Genomic DNA, 14,827 nt, shown 5'->3' with positions numbered 1-14,827 from the left:
TGTGAGTGTGCCAGGATCCCTGTCCCGCATCCGCGCATTATCGATAAGCGGCTCGCGCGCCCAGCTCCACTCGCAACCACGACCAAGACTCCGTCTTATGTCTCATGGCCTCCCTTCGTCTCGTCACCGTATCCGCACGCCGATAGCGAGCCGCCTGGGCTGCTCATAGAGGATGGCGTTCGCGCCTCTGATTTGCGTCGTTGATTTCCATCACGCGAGGTCGGTAGTCTCAAGAGGGGCAATGCGAGGGCGCAATTTGCTGATGGCCATGCAGGGGACCGGAAGTGGAGCGATGGTTCGGCGTCGAGGAGGGCAGCGCAGACCCGTCGGTGGAGAATGACTGGGTGAATCTTCCGTTCATGGCGCTGAGCGACGGCGCGCACGCGTAAAGGCCCCTCGCCGGTAGATATGCAGCAGGAGGACTGACCGGTCATAGCTCCACCGAAGACTATTCCTACTTCACGCTGCGACGCGCCGAGACGCCCAAACACCCTGCTTCGAGCCTCTTTGGCATCTCGTGTACGCGACAGCTGGATGCGAGCAAGCTGATTGATCGGCCGGCCGAGGTTACAAGGAGCACCGTGCAGAAGGCGGTGGTGGTGGTGAGCGATAGCCCGCAGTACTTTGGGGCTATCAAAGCGCAGCTGGGAGTTGTTACGGCGGCGTGGTTTGCACAGAGGGACTTCACCGATGTCGAGATCCTACAACGGTTTAGCGAGAGTCTGCCTACGCTGCTCAAGAATCAGGAGGGAGAACCGGACCACTACTTTGGTATTTCTCTGCGAGAGATGATCCACGAGTTCAAGTGGCAGACGCTCGTTCTTTTCAAGTGTGCTCTGCTCCAACCAAAGGTATTTTATTCCATACGAAGAGGTACACGCAGCTGACTTTCTGCAGATGCTTTTCTTCGGCTCGCACTGCGAGCGCTTATGCATGATGCAGTTTGCTTTGATTTCTCTGATACCCGGTCTAATCCGCCACCTTCAAGATTCTGCTGATCCCAAGTTCAATTCGTGCGAGACGGAGCTCGTCATGCCTACGTCGCTCAAGACGTCGCAGCGCTCCTCGTGTCAGTCAGCCCAAATGCTTAGCTCGATCCATGCTGAACAATTCCAGTGCTCACTTACATGGGCCTTCCGCTCCAGCTCTTTGGCAGAGGGTCACTGTTTGGACCATACACGCCTTTACAACAGCTCGACGTTCTGGCTGATCAAGACACTAAATCGTACATTGTAGGCTCTACCAACTCACTGCTGCTCCAGCAAAGAGACCGATATAGCGACATATTGATCAACCTGGACGAACACACTGTGAACATAACATCATCCTCTCTTCAACATGCGCTCACCTTATCCACGCCAGACCGCCGCTGGATCGACTTTCTTACACAAACCGTCCACGACACCTGGGATGAATCCAATCCCAGTCGCCCAAAAGACCACGGCTATGCCGGCAGTGAAGAATTCATTCGTATGCAATTCGAAGAGTACTTGCTTGCCATGCTGAGTGCTGTCAAGTTCAAAGCTTACCAGGAGAAGAATAAAGACAAGGAAAGAATCATCACAGAGCACGAGGGGGACCCGGCAGGAGAGTTCTCGAACAATTACATCCACGCGTGGATGCAGACGGAAAACTTCCGTATCTGGAATAAATTCACTGACTCGCACCTCTTCGACATCGTCGAACCAAAACATCCCTGCTCCGGCGGCCTCAGCATTGAAGATGTCCAACGTCGTCTTGCGCAGTAAGTTCCTCTTTCTCTCGCAAGCATCCAGGAGACGCTAAGTCAAACCCCCGCCCCAGGCTGTTCTCAAACTCCACCTTCCAAGTAGCCAGCATCACTATCTGCGTGCTAATCCTCGCGTACCGCATAGGCAAATAGAGCACCTGCAGCTCGACGAGCGCCTCCAGAACTCTCGCGAAGCAATCGGCAAGCAGCTCGCCGTCGGCCAGAAAAAGGTCTCTTCCGCATTCGACAGCCTCTGGGCGCAGATGGAAGCCGTCCGCGAGGCACAGCGGAAGCGGCAAGAGGAGAGCCGCCTCGCTAAGGAAAGCGAGCCCAGTAGTCCGAGTGTCTCTTCCTCGCACCACGCGCACGCAAACGTTCAAGCCGCATCCACGCGCGCCGGCGCGTATCTCTCGTCGTGGGGCGCGTGGGCGAGTGAGAAGAAGAAGGGGTGGCAGGCGAGCAGGAGCGCATCGGGGACGCCGATGCAGAGCCCTGCGTTACCGGCAGAGCCTTCGCCGGGGGACATCAAGCGCGCGGAAGAGTTCAAGAGGGACAAGGATGGGGTTGTGGATCTGGGGAAGCCGCTGAATAGCGCGCGGACGGCGCCGGCTGAGGTACAGGGTGAGGGGAAGAGGGAGAGTGTGTTCTTCGATGCGGAGAAGGATGGGGAGAGGAGTAAGGAGGCTGTGACGTGAAGGGATGATGTACGGCGGATTGGATGAGGGCGTGATGAGATTTGCGATATGAATGGTCACGTGGATGTTGGACTTTGCATTGGGTGGAGATACAGCATTTTTGCGTCTTTGATGAACGAACTTGTGTACAGCGTACAAGAGTCGGTATCATTAACTCCTCGGTCTGTCCCTTCGAAATTCGCGAAAAGCATCCTACTCCGTTCTCGCGTTCATCGCTGGGGTTGTAGGCGCCGTTCACGCACCAACCACCTCCCATGATGTAGTTTACGCTAATGCCTCTTTTGTGACATACCTAATCACGGCTATCCACCCCATTTTCAACAAACATAAGCAGGTAGTTTAACATATTAATGGCGTCCTTTTGGCGATGTTGTAGTCTTACTATCCATCACGTCATCATGTGCAACGGCCATTGGCGGGGACCTGGTGGGGTACAGCGCTGATGAGGGGCTGGTACTCACATACGTGATATCACGTATGGATTGACAAATCAACAGCTTACCCACCTTGTCCTTTGCTCCTCGCCATATAAATTGAGGCTTTTCTTAGATCCCATTCTACAAATCAGATCAACTTTACACCGCACCTTTTCTCTCCAAACACAACAGACACATAGCAGGTTAACCCCGAGATTTGAGTAGTCATGTCGTCCTACCACTACACCTCCGAAACTCCAGACGAGGTCAAGAACGCAAAGGGCTTGCACTTGATCACGCAGTCCACGCCTAACGGTCAAGCGGTCCAGATCTTTCTCGAGGAGCTGAAAGATGCTTACGGCACCGAGTGGACCACTACCATCATCGATATCTCTACCAACGTCCAGAAGTCGGACTGGTTCCTGAGACTAGACCCGAACGGTAACTTCCTCTTTCTCCCACCCAAATCATATTCCTCCGAGTAAGCGAGCTGACAGCAGTGAAGGCCGTATTCCAGTGCTAGTGGACAACACGCAGTCTCCGCCGTTCACGGTGCACGAAACGTCCGCAGAACTGTTTTATCTGCTCAAGTTCGCGGATAAAGAGGACAAGTTTGGGTTCAAGGATGAGCTGGAGCGGAATCAGACGCTGCAGTGGACGTTTTTCTGGCACGGGAGTGGGGCGCCGTATCAGGGGCAGGTGAACCATTTCAGCCGCGCGGCGCCCGAGAAGATCCCGTATGCGATTAATCGGTTCAAGAACGAGTATGTCCATCCCCAGCCTGCTCTTCTTGCGAGAGGTCACGTGTCTTGCTGGGCAGTGTTCTCCGAGGAAGATCATCCAGTGTACTGGGTCCGAAGTTACACATGGCACTGATACTAACTCCCCACCAGGACCCTCCGCGTCTTCGGCGTCCTCGAAATACACCTCTCGGGCAAATACACCGGCACCCCGCGCGAGTACCTGGCCGGCAACGGCGCGGGCAAGTACAGCGTTGCGGACATCAAGACGTGGCCGTGGGTCAAGAACTGGGAGAGAAGCGGGTTCAGCAAGGAGGATGTAAGCGCGTTTCCGCATCTGTTGAAGTGGATTGATAGGATCGCTGAGAGGCCCGCGGTACAGCGGGGCATTGGGGAGGCGTACGCTAAGAAGACCATTTAGATGAGACGAGGGGGAAGACAAAGTATTGGGCATGACAAGACAGTCAACCGGTACAAGAGAATCTGCACGCTTGAGCCATCCGCACACTACCATCGCTTTCACCTCAAGATGCAAAAGTAATACCACCCCAAAGTACCATTCCTCCGGCCCTTTCCTTGCCTACACCACCCTCCCCAGCTTGAACCCTCCCGGCACCCTCTCCTGCCAAAACGCCCCCGGGTCAACGCTCCCCGCAACACCCTTCATAAACTTAACTGTCTCAGCCCCATAGCTCCCCAAAGCATCCTGCCCGGGATGCGCATAGTTCAGATAAACCAACTGCTCCAATGCTCCCTCTTCCCTCGCCCTCACCTCCAGTCGCTGGGTCGTGGATAGCAATTCCGCCTCCGCGATGGCCAGCGCCGCGTCGCCGCCTCCCGTAACGCCCACTCCGCCCGTCCACATGATGCTGTTGGTGCGGAAGGGAGGAAGCATAGACCCACCTTTTTGAGGGGAGATGGTGGAATAGAGGGTAGGCATGGGCTGGAAAATTGTGCTAGCGAGGAAGGCGGTGGGGCCGAGGAGCTGTGTTAGGCGGGTGGTTAGGCGGGTGTGGAGGGTTGTGGCGTATGCGAGGAGGGAGGGGGTGAGATGGAGGGTTAGGGTTGCGCTTGCGGAGCTGTTCGCACGTTAGTAGGATGCGGGACTTCAGGTGGTAGGGTGCCTGGTGCGTACCTGTACCCAGACGTTACCTGCGAGGCGTTCGCGGCTGCGGCAAGAGATGTACTCTCCCAAGAGGAAGAGAGCGCGGGGATCGAGCGGAAGCCGTCGAAGGACGTGGTATTCATATTTCCCTGGGTGTTTGTGGTGACGCTGAGAATGATGGACCCGTTGATGTCAGGGGAATGTTCGTACAGGACAAACATGTGGTCGTGCGGGCGCTCCTCAACCTTTTCCGTGAATGCAATCAGACTCTGCACGACATCATCCGAGTGCTCCATCGAGGTGAGTATCTGTCCATACGCGAGATCGACTGCCGGCATGGCTTCGACGTCGAAGCGTGTTACGATGCCGAAGTTTGGGCCACCTCCTTTAAGCGCTTTGAAGAGATTCACATTATGCGTGGCGTTCGCATTGGCGATGGTGCCGTTCGCGAGCACGAGCTCGTAGTTCACTACGACATCGCATCCGAAACCGTTTGTGCCTGTGTAGTAAGAAATCCCGCCACCCAGCAGAAAGCCACCAACGCCGACGTCGCCGTCTCGGCCACCGGTCACAGTTATGTTGTACTTTTCGAGCAATTTGGCGTAGATATCCCTCCATTTTGCGCCAGGCTCGAGGCTAGCAACCTTTTTTCCATCGTCATACCAGGAATTGTTCATGTGGCCGAGATCGATGGTGACGCCTTTGACAACGTTGTTTGAGCCTGGCCAGCCATGACCGCCGCTCCGAATCGCGATGTGCCAGTCGCCTGCTCCTTCACCGGCTTTAGCTAAGGTGCTTATTGCAAGGGAGACTTCTCGAGTTGTTTGTGGTTGGAAGAGACACCAAGGGTGATAGCGCGTATTGGCGGACCACCAAGATTGGATGCGAGATTCATATTCCGGTGATGACGCGGTCAGGATGCGATCTCTGAAGCCTGCGGATATGAGGGCGTCGCACTGAGATGGCGGTCAGTTGCGCTTCAGAAGTTTTGAAGACGAAGCATACGGGAACGTATCCTGTGGGGCTTTCAAGGCCTTGTGTGAGGCTCTGTGCGAATGCGAAGGGCAAGTAGAGCAGCGGGAGTAAATTTCCGAGTCCCATTGCTGGTTTCAGCATAGTGGTCTCAGCAAGATCGTTCGTTCGTATACAGGAAGGCCTCCACAGTATTGATAGTATAGTGCAAGATAACAGCTACGAAGACCCTCCTCTTATACTGTCCTCCTTCGCAAGCTCCTCCTCTTGAAGTGCTTTACACTGCCACCGTGCTATCCACTCCGTTTCCTTCACTTGGCCTGAGCATCTTGGAAGTCATGCACAGGGCAGGACGCTACCGCTTCAGATACGCGTATTACGACGACTGAAAACAGCAGCTCACTCAGACATCGGGCTGATGCAAAGTTTAATGTCGCTAGTTTCTCTAGTGGAGTAGTTCTCGCTCCTAGAAGCATTGCCTAGCAGCAGATACGGAGTAAGCCGGAACGAGCATGGGAAGGAGGGAGGTGGTTGAAGCTAGGCGAATACGCGTATTCAGCGATGGGAATTGCGCTAAGACGGAAAAGTAAAAGATCTGCGATGCGTTGTAATGAGATTCTGACATTGGCAATAGTGCATCATGGAAGAAAGTGGACTACATGCGTATGGAGAAGAACCATTAATACGCTTCTGCGAGGAAAGGACTAACGAGGATCGAGCGTTGTGCGAGGTGGTCGGTGCTCCTGCAGAAAGTGTCGGGTACATGCAACGCCTTGAGAAGCCATAGTAAGATATCCACACCATGAAGATAGGGTGTCGAGCGGTCAAGCAAAGTATACATTGTGAGTCCGTCAAGGCTACCTTTGGCCTGGGCGATGTGTTGGCTTCAACCAGCAAAAACACAATAAAATCTTGCATTAAATGTTTGCTCATAGCAGCAAATCTTCAAAGTGGCCGATGATAAATATGAGAATTCCCTAGTGTGAACATTTACGATAACCTACTATATAGTAAGTTTGCAAACATACAACAAAGTAAGTCAACACAGGATGGAGCGCCTACATTCCCCTTGTTATGTCATCCACTGTGCTCTCATGATTAGATATGTCCCCTTGCCAAGAACTTTGCAGGGATATCCACAACCCTTGCTCTCAAAAACTCCGCGCAGTTCTTCCCCAGGAAGTCTACACTAGTCGTACAACTTACTCCTCGATCCAAGTGATCCCGCAGTAGGAAATGGATTGCTTTGAGTCCTGGAAATTCGCATCTTTCAATGCTCTTGCCGTTATATTCCTCTGCTAGCAGCTCCTTCATGAACACCGTGGACAGCAGATTCTGCAGCCACGCGTATTCGTCCCGATGGCGGACCCAAAAGCCTACATTACAATCTGAGCCTTTATCGCCTGAACGTGCGTGTACGATGGTCCCCAGAGGTGCTCGAATGGTGGTGCCGAAGCCGCTTAGATCTGCTGCTGTCGTGGTGGTGTCTTGTGAGGGTTGCCTTTTCGGCCAGGTCTTACTGTCTGGAGGTGGTGGGATATCAATCACCTCCCCAGAAGCAAGATGGACTTCGTGTTTGATTACGGACTGTGGCAGAAGGGTGACGTAGTATTCGAACACTTCCTTTGGAAACGCTTGCCGTAGGTCGAGATGCGGCGTCGCTCCTGGATATGCACACATGATAGGATCGATGCACGGTCGCACGAACTTTGCGGGGGCAAGGTCTTTGGCTCTGTGCGCTTGTGCGATTACACGGAAATCAGCCGTAGCAGCGTTCTGGTTTGTCGGATTCTCTGCGCAGGAGCCGATGATTTGAAACGATAGATTCAGCAACTTCTGCGCGTGATTTCCCATCTGCGTGCGAATGAGCTGCTCCATCATGCGTGCTTTAGCGGGGATGTCCAGGCCTGTCATGAACCAATGCATTTCAGCTTGATAGATGGGTTTCGCCGTGATGCCCACCTTTGTCGTGGGAGGTGGTAGCGCACCCTTGACACCATGCAAAGCGATGCGGTTCTCCGATATGTACTCAAAGGAGATATCGTGCAGCACGGCTGTCACATCCGAGTTGAAATACCATGGACCCTGGATTTCGTACAAGAGTTGCGATGTGAGCGTGTTGATCGACACCTCACCTGCAGATCCTTGATTCTTCGTGACTATTACTTCGCCCGACTGTGCGATCTCGACGATGGGATAGCCAATGTTCTCCCAGCCGAGGCCCTCGAGATCCTTGAATCCAGTGTAGTTGCCACCTGTGCTATACGAGGAGCACTCAGATAGATGACCTGCCACGAACGCATTCGCAAGTTTGTCGAGATCTGATCGTTGCCACTTGTGCCACCAGTATGCGGCGCCAATGAGCGGACTCGCGTCTGATACTCGGCCACACAAGACAATGTCTGCACCCTTCTCAAAGGCTTTCGCAATGCCCAGCCCGCCTAAGTATGCTTGTGCGTATATTGGCTCGAACTGCCAGTCTTCGAGGCGCTCCTCGGTGCAAAGATTCTCGAATGGCGATTCTCCTCTCCTTTGTGCGTCTATGAGCTGTTGTAGGACCTCATCGCCAGAGATCCATGCAACGCTAAGCTTCAGTCCTTTGCCAGCAATCATTTTCTTAACGACCTCATGAAGCTTCTTTGTGTCTGAAGCGCCCGCATTGACAGCGACCTTGATGCCGTGCTTGGCGATGTGCAACAAGGCGGGCTCGAGAGCTTCAAGGAAGGTTGGCTCGTATGCCTCCATCTGCCCTGTTCTATGTCAGTGAACAAATGACGAAACGCGAAAGATGAGTTCGCACCGTTCAATTTGACGTTGGCGCGCGCTGTCATATTCGCTTCACTCATCCAGTCGCCGACGAACACATCAATAGGATCATTCGCATAGTTCGAGGCGAGCAATGTCATAGCATTGCGACGGTCTGTGGTTGACCCAGAACATCCTGATGACTTGTGAATATGTCAAAAACACAGCTATGATGCACAGCAGCGTACCTGCAATGCGTATTGGACGTTGTAATGTCATGTTGCCAGTCAAGGAGGCCGAATACGGTCACAAAGTACTGCTACCCTGCTTCTATGGAGCATGACAGCCCCAGCGTCGTATGTAGCAAGCATTGTCAGGCCTCGTGGATAACTGTGAGGGATACTGTGGTTCAGATGCGGAGTCGCGTTGCGCCTGTCAGCGCGTAGCCGAGGCGTAAGGAAAGAGCTAGAATAAATGTAGACTAGTGACCATAGCAGACAATAATTGAAACTTAAATTATTACCGCTTTGAATTTAACTTCTTTGCTCCATGATTCGCACAGCAGATGCACAGCTTGGTCAGGAATGTCATGTCCTTGACCGTGTAGGGAACCTTTGTTTATAATGTGCCGCTTTGTGTAGGTAAATTGTTGTGTTTCCAGAAGTTTGGACATGATTCCATTGAACCAGGTGATTGTTGTGAAATTGACCGTTATATACCATAGCTATGCAGTGTGCTAAAAGCTCGTACCACCGTCACACTATGTCCTCGCAAGTTATGATGGATTTCACCTACGAAAGTCAAAGTTTGGTCAGAGACATTCCAAGGATTATGAGCACATATAGATAGGTTGTGAGTTGAGATCCTACTGCTGTCGTCACACTTGACTCATGACTTTTTAGAGACGGAAAGCGTATCTACCTATTCAGGTGGCAATCTGGACGATGGACATTTTCAACTCCATGCCAGGTCCTTGCGCAGTTTAACATGAACTTGAGAAGCTATGCTAGCCCAAACGGCAGAGCTCTCTCTATACACGATGGCCAACAGCTTGCTCTCACTCCGCCCGTCCGTCCCTATACCACGCATTACTCTCCCGAGTTCTAAACCACAACTGAACGAGCGTATTGAATAGGATCAGATCGAAGGTACGTTGCTCGAGTCTCAGCAGCCCAACTCAGAGCATCTGGACGAGAGCACAAATCACTCTTCAATGTCGTTGGAAGCTTCAAGTTGACCTTGATCATAACAGAATGGCCCGGTTCGCGCGCGCGGAGGGCGCCAACAACGACTACAACCACCATTGCCGAACCTGCAAGGGGGCTGTGACCACACGATGCTTCGAGAAGTACCACATCTATCACTGTGAGGAGTGCGGTACAGTTTTCCAGTCGTTCAGCAAGTCTGGGTGCAACTACCACACGTACGCCGATGGGTACAACCTCAAGGTCAAGAAGGTGAAGAGTGGCTTGCCCGAGCACCATCGCACCCCGTTCGAGCTTCAGCTAGAAGCTACGATCCGTGCTGAGCGTGAGCGTCGGGGTGCGGAGGCCACGAGAACCGCCGCTGCCCAGCGGGACCCACGGGAGGAAGAGTCCAGGAAGGCAAATAGGGGCAAGAAGAGCAAGGTGGTGCAGAAAGCGGAGAAGCGTAGACCCTATGACAATCAGAGCTAGTTTTGTCACGACACCTGGGCATACTATCTGCCACATTCTGGACCACCATGATGAGTGGTTGAGCTTAGTGTACCGGACACTGTCGGGGTTCAGTATTATCTTGATTAACGGACGGCGGCTTTTCTCGGTCCACCACATCTTAGCGGGTCTCCCTCGCACACGTTGCTATCTCGGGGTGGCGAGGATTGAAATCTTTGACGGAACGGGCCGTGTAGATCTTGATGAGTGAGTTTGAACTTCAAGACGGAATATGAGTATTCAATTGTTGGGTATCCACTAAAAGTCTATACAACGCTACCTCCCACTTCTGTTATCTTCCCATTTCATTGAACATCTAAAGCGCCTCACATGATTATCTACAATGCAGCATCGCCCGTCGTGAAAGCCGCCACCGCCGTAGAGTTCCAGGTGTATTAAAATGCTCTCTTTCTTTCCCACTCTCCCCCACAGCACCATCAACTCCGGCCCGCGGAAGTTGAAGACACAACGCAACCCCAGATACGCCAGAGCTTCTTGCCAAACACAACTTCTTCTAACGCAAGCTCAGTAAAGCAGACACCCTTCACCCTTTAAGATGGCTCCCATCCTTCGCAATAACCAGGACAGGGACAGCAGCAACTACCAGCACCACTGTGGTCTGTGCAATCGCGCCCCGGGTAACCGCTGCTTCAAGCAAAGCCATGTCGCTTACTGCGAGGCCTGTGGTGACATCTTCACAGTTCGGAGCAGCAAGTGCGGTGGTGGCTGTCTTAGCCATCCCTACTCTAGAGGCTACAATCTGAGGTACAAGAAGCTCAAGTCCAAGCTGCCTGCTGACGACAGGAATGATCACGATCTCAACTTGGAGGCTGAAGCTCGCGAGCAGATGAAAGCCGAGGCTGAGAAGAAGCAGCAAGTTGCGGCTGCGAACGAGGCCGCGAAGGAGAAGGAGCTAACAAACAAGGAGAAGAAGAAGTTGAGGTTTATCCAGAAGGGTAAGCGGTACAAGTAGCTGCGCTCTTCTGAGCGAGCGTCATACGACCACAAGACTGACTGAGCGCAGTGTAGATCCAAGGCAATGTTAGGTTGGACGGTTATGTTCACGTTCACACGGCTTTTTATCATTTTCTTCACGATTCACGCTCCACGGATTTCCCAGTTTCATCACGACCCACGTTCAACCGGCTTCTCATGACTTTCCTTCGGTTCACGGTTGGTTGCGTCTAAATCGGCCCTATAAGATTTTGCCTTTCAAATTAGCGCAGCGGTCATGCGGATGCACCACCTAGACTAGAGTACTGCTCCAAACGCCAGCGTAGTTACTGTGTGAGAGGGGCTTCTGATCGTTTGACCCGCGTTTGTTTCTTCGAAACGTAGCAGTATAGCTGCGCACAACAGCGCACTCATATCATAACGAACGACTTTCAATCGTTGACTGGCGTTCATTTTTCTTCAAAGATCCGACTGTGGTCATATCAGTGGATGTAGACAAAAACACACTCTTTTTATGCTTGATGACTTGCCCCGTTGCGGTGACATTATCTTGTTTACAAACATCAGCACAGACTTTAGCTCGTAGAAGGGAACTGCCATGCATAGCTGATTTGAACTGATTTGATATATCCTACAACACGTCTCTCACTCTAGAATGCCGTTGTCCAATGTGCTCCTCTACAAATTGCTCTTCTCACTAGCCATACCTGCCTCACTGCTCCTCCAGTCCCAGCTTGGGAGCTTCATTGTACCCTGTTCATTCAGATGCTTATGCATATCAAAGCTGTTCCACAGCAGGTGCGGCTCGTGTCCCCAACCCTTCCTCAAGCACTCGAACTCAGCCTTGTTGAAGTAGTCCTCCAATATGGGCACGTAATCGGGATGAGCACATTTCTTGATGATGACTCGAGCGCGCTCGCGCGGGGAGAGACCGCGCACATCGGCGAGACCCTGCTCCGTCACGATGACGTCGAGGTCGTGCTCGGTCTGGTCGATGTGCGTGCACATGGGCACGATGCAAGAAACGCCGGTAGGGTCAGTCTTGGAAGGGCGAGTGGAAGGCGTGTGCATGATGGAGTACTTGGCAGAGCGTAGGAAATCGGCGGATCCTCCGAGGCCGTTCAGCATGCGGGATCCCATCACGCATGTGCTGTTCGCGTGGGCGTAGATGTCAACTTCGACAGGGGTGTTCATGCCGATAACTCCGAGGCGGCGGATGATCTCAGGCGAGTTTGATACTTGCTGTGAGCGGAGAAGTAGCTTGGGTGCGTAACGGTCCCAGTTCTTGTAGAAGCGCTCAAATCCGTCGGGAGAGAAGCGGATTGAGGTGGCGGTAGCAAAGTCGAGGTTGCCGGAGTCGAAGAGATCGAGGAAACTGTCTTGGAGCACCTCAGTCCAGACCTTGAGGTTCTTGAAGTTGGCGCCTCCCGACTACGGATCGTAAGCGTCTGTTTAGGCACTTCGGGATAGTGAACTTACAGCGAGACCTCCAACCACCGCGTTGGCGATGTTGCCGATACCACTCTGGATAGGAAGTAGATTTTCTGGAAGCCTGCCGTGCTTCACCTCATGCTTGAGGAATTCAATCAAATTTGAGGCGATTGCGCGACTGGTTTCGTCCTCCGGGGCGTTCGGCTGGGTCTGGTCCGGGTAGTCACTCTCGACAATCGCTACGACGCGCTCAGGGTCGATCGGGATGTGAGGGGTACCAATGCGGTCCTCAGGAGACATAACAAGGTACGGCTTCCGGCGAGGAGGTAGGTCGGTCATGGTAATATCGTGAAGACCTTCGAAAGAGGGAGCCGCGGTGTTGACCTCGATGATGATCTTGTCAGCCATCTGGATAAGTTCAGGCGATGCACCAACTGAAGCACCAGGAATGATGCCACCATCTTCAGTAATAGCGGAAGCCTCCACGATAGTGACATCGAGGCGGTTGTTAGGTTTGTTAAGTGTGTAGAATCTACTCATTGTTAGCGAACCATCTCTCTTTGAGTAGTGCATTGTTCATGCACTTTCATACGTGAGTGATCGGCTTTCGTACATACCCATACATGAGATCGACCGGGAACATGCTCAGATGCTTATCGAAGAATTTGATGTTTCCATTGTTTATGCCCTTGGCAATTTCCTTCCCTACCTGGTGAGGCGCGCGTCGCTCGATCATGTTCAATCGCGCCCATCGATTTTCTGTCTCGGCACCAGAAGAAGCACCGACGAAGAGGTTGTATTTCATCTGACCTTGCAAATTGTTCTTCTCGACATGGTCGGCCAAGGCCGTGGGTATCTTTCTGAAGTTGAGCTGTTAGCTATTGTTTGATATATGCGTGCAGCTTTGGAGGCAAGGTGGGCATGATGCGATTATCTCCCGCCCCCATCTCTCGCCAAGAAGCAGTATACATCGTGCATGAAGTATGTCCCTCGTGTCGCGAAGCTTTCCAACTCTTGCTTTGCCTCAATCGACCCACAAAAATGTTCATCCGTGCTTCCGACTCTTGCTCGGAGATGGCTCGGCCCCCAGCTTCCGTTCGGCCTCGGGATAGACACAGCGCTCCTTCTCAACAGACCACAGACTCATTGAGAAGGATAAGGGGAAAATAATGAAAAGACTCACTTTGGATATCCCACACCTGTGAATCCACTCCAGCCCACGTATGCGCCATTGGGAAAATGATGCAGCAAATCCTCAGCCTTGGCTATCTTCTTCAAATAACTGGGTCTCCTGACCCTGCTCTTCAACGCTGCAGATACCGACATCTTGACAGTTCCCTCTCTTCAATTACTTTCCGATGTGGTTGCGATTGTGGTCCTTTGAGTGGGCGATCGCCGATCCGAAGCTCCAAGCACCTGGCGTGAACTATCCGGGCCGAACAAGAGTGGAGAGACGTGGAGAGGCGTGGAGAGGAAGAAAAGACAAAAAGAGGGGAGCGATCGATGGCTCTAAGGACCCCACGGAGTATTTAAATGTTTCGGGTCATGACTAAGAAGCTTGCATCTTCTGCTGGTGGTGAGAACTGCGGCCCACAAGCACAAGCATGACGTTGTTGCAAGTGCGGCGCAACGGGTCTAGCGTGCCGCATCGAGCCGAATCAGGCGGGGCGAAGGGAAATCCAGGACCACCATCAGACCATCGCACTGCGCTGCCCAGCTTTGTGCCCATGCCACGATTTCGACGATGAGGTTTGGTTTGCCTCGTGGAGAGTGTCCCAATTCCTTCGACAGCAACACGGCTTTTGGAGCATCTTTGCCGTAGCCAGAGATACACACCTCGTCGAGTTACGAAGCTTACAGAGCGTTACGTGGCTGTGGTCACTTTGCATAGATCATGTCGGTACTCAAGAGGCCTATTATTCGCCAATGCCATGTCCGGCCTCCTACACGACTTAAGTACGTGAACGCAATACTTGCCCATCATGCATGTACTTTTCTTTCTTCTTTCCACCTCTTCTTGAGTTCTTTTTTGACTCCTCTCATTTTCCACCCTTCCATCATCGCCATAGCAATCCACCACACCAGAAACAATACCCCAAACGCCATCGCCCACCCGATAACCTCCGTCCCAAACCACTCAAAGACCCCCATTGTCTTCTTCAACCCTGAACTGGGATTGTCACTCCCCAGCCGCATCTGCCTTCCCGTCAGGATGACTTGCATGGCATTCAGGATGACGCTAAAGCTAGCGAACAGGAACAGCGTCACCGGGAAGAAGCGCTGGAAGTAGACACCGTAGTTGGACTCGAAGCGGTTGAAGTGGTAGCGGCGAAGGAAGAGCCCGGA

General features: G+C 52.7%; 7 protein-coding genes across 7 annotated transcripts; 4 read left to right on the top strand and 3 right to left on the bottom strand.

Annotated features, from left to right (window-relative positions):
- The first annotated feature begins 82 nt into the window (after positions 1-82).
- Positions 83-1,870, top strand: CC84DRAFT_271328 (LAlv9 family protein-like protein). The gene is made up of 5 exons (XM_018185683.1): positions 83-219; positions 275-385; positions 437-851; positions 898-1,069; positions 1,117-1,870. Exons 1-5 carry the CDS (start codon positions 173-175, stop codon positions 1,746-1,748), a joined length of 1,377 nt encoding a protein of 458 aa, XP_018031264.1. The 5' UTR covers positions 83-172; the 3' UTR covers positions 1,749-1,870.
- A 1,017-nt stretch (positions 1,871-2,887) lies between these two features.
- Positions 2,888-4,298, top strand: CC84DRAFT_1168116 (glutathione S-transferase). Its single transcript, XM_018179322.1, has 3 exons — positions 2,888-3,281; positions 3,346-3,604; positions 3,734-4,298. Exons 1-3 carry the CDS (start codon positions 3,068-3,070, stop codon positions 3,999-4,001), a joined length of 741 nt encoding a protein of 246 aa, XP_018031263.1. The 5' UTR covers positions 2,888-3,067; the 3' UTR covers positions 4,002-4,298.
- Positions 4,032-5,884, bottom strand: CC84DRAFT_271392 (FAD-binding domain-containing protein). Its single transcript, XM_018185684.1, has 3 exons — positions 5,691-5,884; positions 4,716-5,641; positions 4,032-4,659 (listed from the first exon to the last, which is right to left on the bottom strand). The coding sequence occupies exons 1-3, from the start codon at positions 5,799-5,801 to the stop codon at positions 4,161-4,163; spliced, it is 1,536 nt and encodes a 511-aa protein (XP_018031262.1). The 5' UTR covers positions 5,802-5,884; the 3' UTR covers positions 4,032-4,160.
- Positions 5,885-6,755: 871 nt separating this feature from the next.
- On the bottom strand, positions 6,756-8,563 carry CC84DRAFT_1100810 (DUF1446-domain-containing protein; the record flags this gene model as incomplete). Its single annotated transcript, XM_018174883.1, has 2 exons — positions 6,756-8,407; positions 8,458-8,563. The coding sequence occupies 2 exons, from the start codon at positions 8,561-8,563 to the stop codon at positions 6,756-6,758; spliced, it is 1,758 nt and encodes a 585-aa protein (XP_018031261.1).
- Positions 8,564-9,426: 863 nt separating this feature from the next.
- Positions 9,427-10,365, top strand: CC84DRAFT_269242 (uncharacterized protein). Its single transcript, XM_018185682.1, has 2 exons — positions 9,427-9,550; positions 9,655-10,365. The coding sequence occupies exon 2, from the start codon at positions 9,656-9,658 to the stop codon at positions 10,076-10,078; it is 423 nt and encodes a 140-aa protein (XP_018031260.1). The 5' UTR covers positions 9,427-9,550; position 9,655; the 3' UTR covers positions 10,079-10,365.
- Positions 10,366-10,652: 287 nt separating this feature from the next.
- CC84DRAFT_1221450 (uncharacterized protein) lies at positions 10,653-11,069 on the top strand (the record flags this gene model as incomplete). The annotated part of the gene is made up of 1 exon (XM_018183275.1): positions 10,653-11,069. The coding sequence occupies one exon, from the start codon at positions 10,653-10,655 to the stop codon at positions 11,067-11,069; it is 417 nt and encodes a 138-aa protein (XP_018031259.1).
- Positions 11,070-11,728: 659 nt separating this feature from the next.
- On the bottom strand, positions 11,729-13,807 carry CC84DRAFT_1101022 (uncharacterized protein; the record flags this gene model as incomplete). Its single annotated transcript, XM_018174893.1, has 4 exons — positions 11,729-12,481; positions 12,530-13,013; positions 13,099-13,341; positions 13,665-13,807. The coding sequence occupies 4 exons, from the start codon at positions 13,805-13,807 to the stop codon at positions 11,729-11,731; spliced, it is 1,623 nt and encodes a 540-aa protein (XP_018031258.1).
- Between the last annotated feature and the right edge of the window lie 1,020 nt (positions 13,808-14,827).

The sequence above is a fragment of the Paraphaeosphaeria sporulosa genome (assembly GCF_001642045.1).
Source record: "Paraphaeosphaeria sporulosa strain AP3s5-JAC2a unplaced genomic scaffold CC84scaffold_11, whole genome shotgun sequence".
NCBI classification, from domain to species: domain Eukaryota; kingdom Fungi; phylum Ascomycota; class Dothideomycetes; order Pleosporales; family Didymosphaeriaceae; genus Paraphaeosphaeria; species Paraphaeosphaeria sporulosa.
The sequence above is the reverse complement of the archived record's forward strand: the minus strand, read 5'-3'. Positions and strand labels throughout refer to the sequence as shown.

Coding starts and splice junctions, on each gene's coding strand:
- CC84DRAFT_271328 (XM_018185683.1), top strand. CDS start 173: ATGGCGTTCGCGCCTCTGATTTGCGTCGTTGATTTCCATCACGCGAG. Junction 220..274: donor GTTGATTTCCATCACGCGAG/GTCGGTAGTCTC, acceptor ATGGCCATGCAG/GGGACCGGAAGTGGAGCGAT. Junction 386..436: donor CTGAGCGACGGCGCGCACGC/GTAAAGGCCCCT, acceptor GACCGGTCATAG/CTCCACCGAAGACTATTCCT.
- CC84DRAFT_269242 (XM_018185682.1), top strand. CDS start 9,656: ATGGCCCGGTTCGCGCGCGCGGAGGGCGCCAACAACGACTACAACCAC.
- CC84DRAFT_1168116 (XM_018179322.1), top strand. CDS start 3,068: ATGTCGTCCTACCACTACACCTCCGAAACTCCAGACGAGGTCAAGAAC. Junction 3,282..3,345: donor CCTGAGACTAGACCCGAACG/GTAACTTCCTCT, acceptor ACAGCAGTGAAG/GCCGTATTCCAGTGCTAGTG. Junction 3,605..3,733: donor ATTAATCGGTTCAAGAACGA/GTATGTCCATCC, acceptor ACTCCCCACCAG/GACCCTCCGCGTCTTCGGCG.
- CC84DRAFT_271392 (XM_018185684.1), bottom strand. CDS start 5,801: ATGCTGAAACCAGCAATGGGACTCGGAAATTTACTCCCGCTGCTCTAC. Junction 5,642..5,690: donor GCCCCACAGGATACGTTCCC/GTATGCTTCGTC, acceptor CCGCCATCTCAG/TGCGACGCCCTCATATCCGC. Junction 4,660..4,715: donor CAGGTAACGTCTGGGTACAG/GTACGCACCAGG, acceptor ACGTGCGAACAG/CTCCGCAAGCGCAACCCTAA.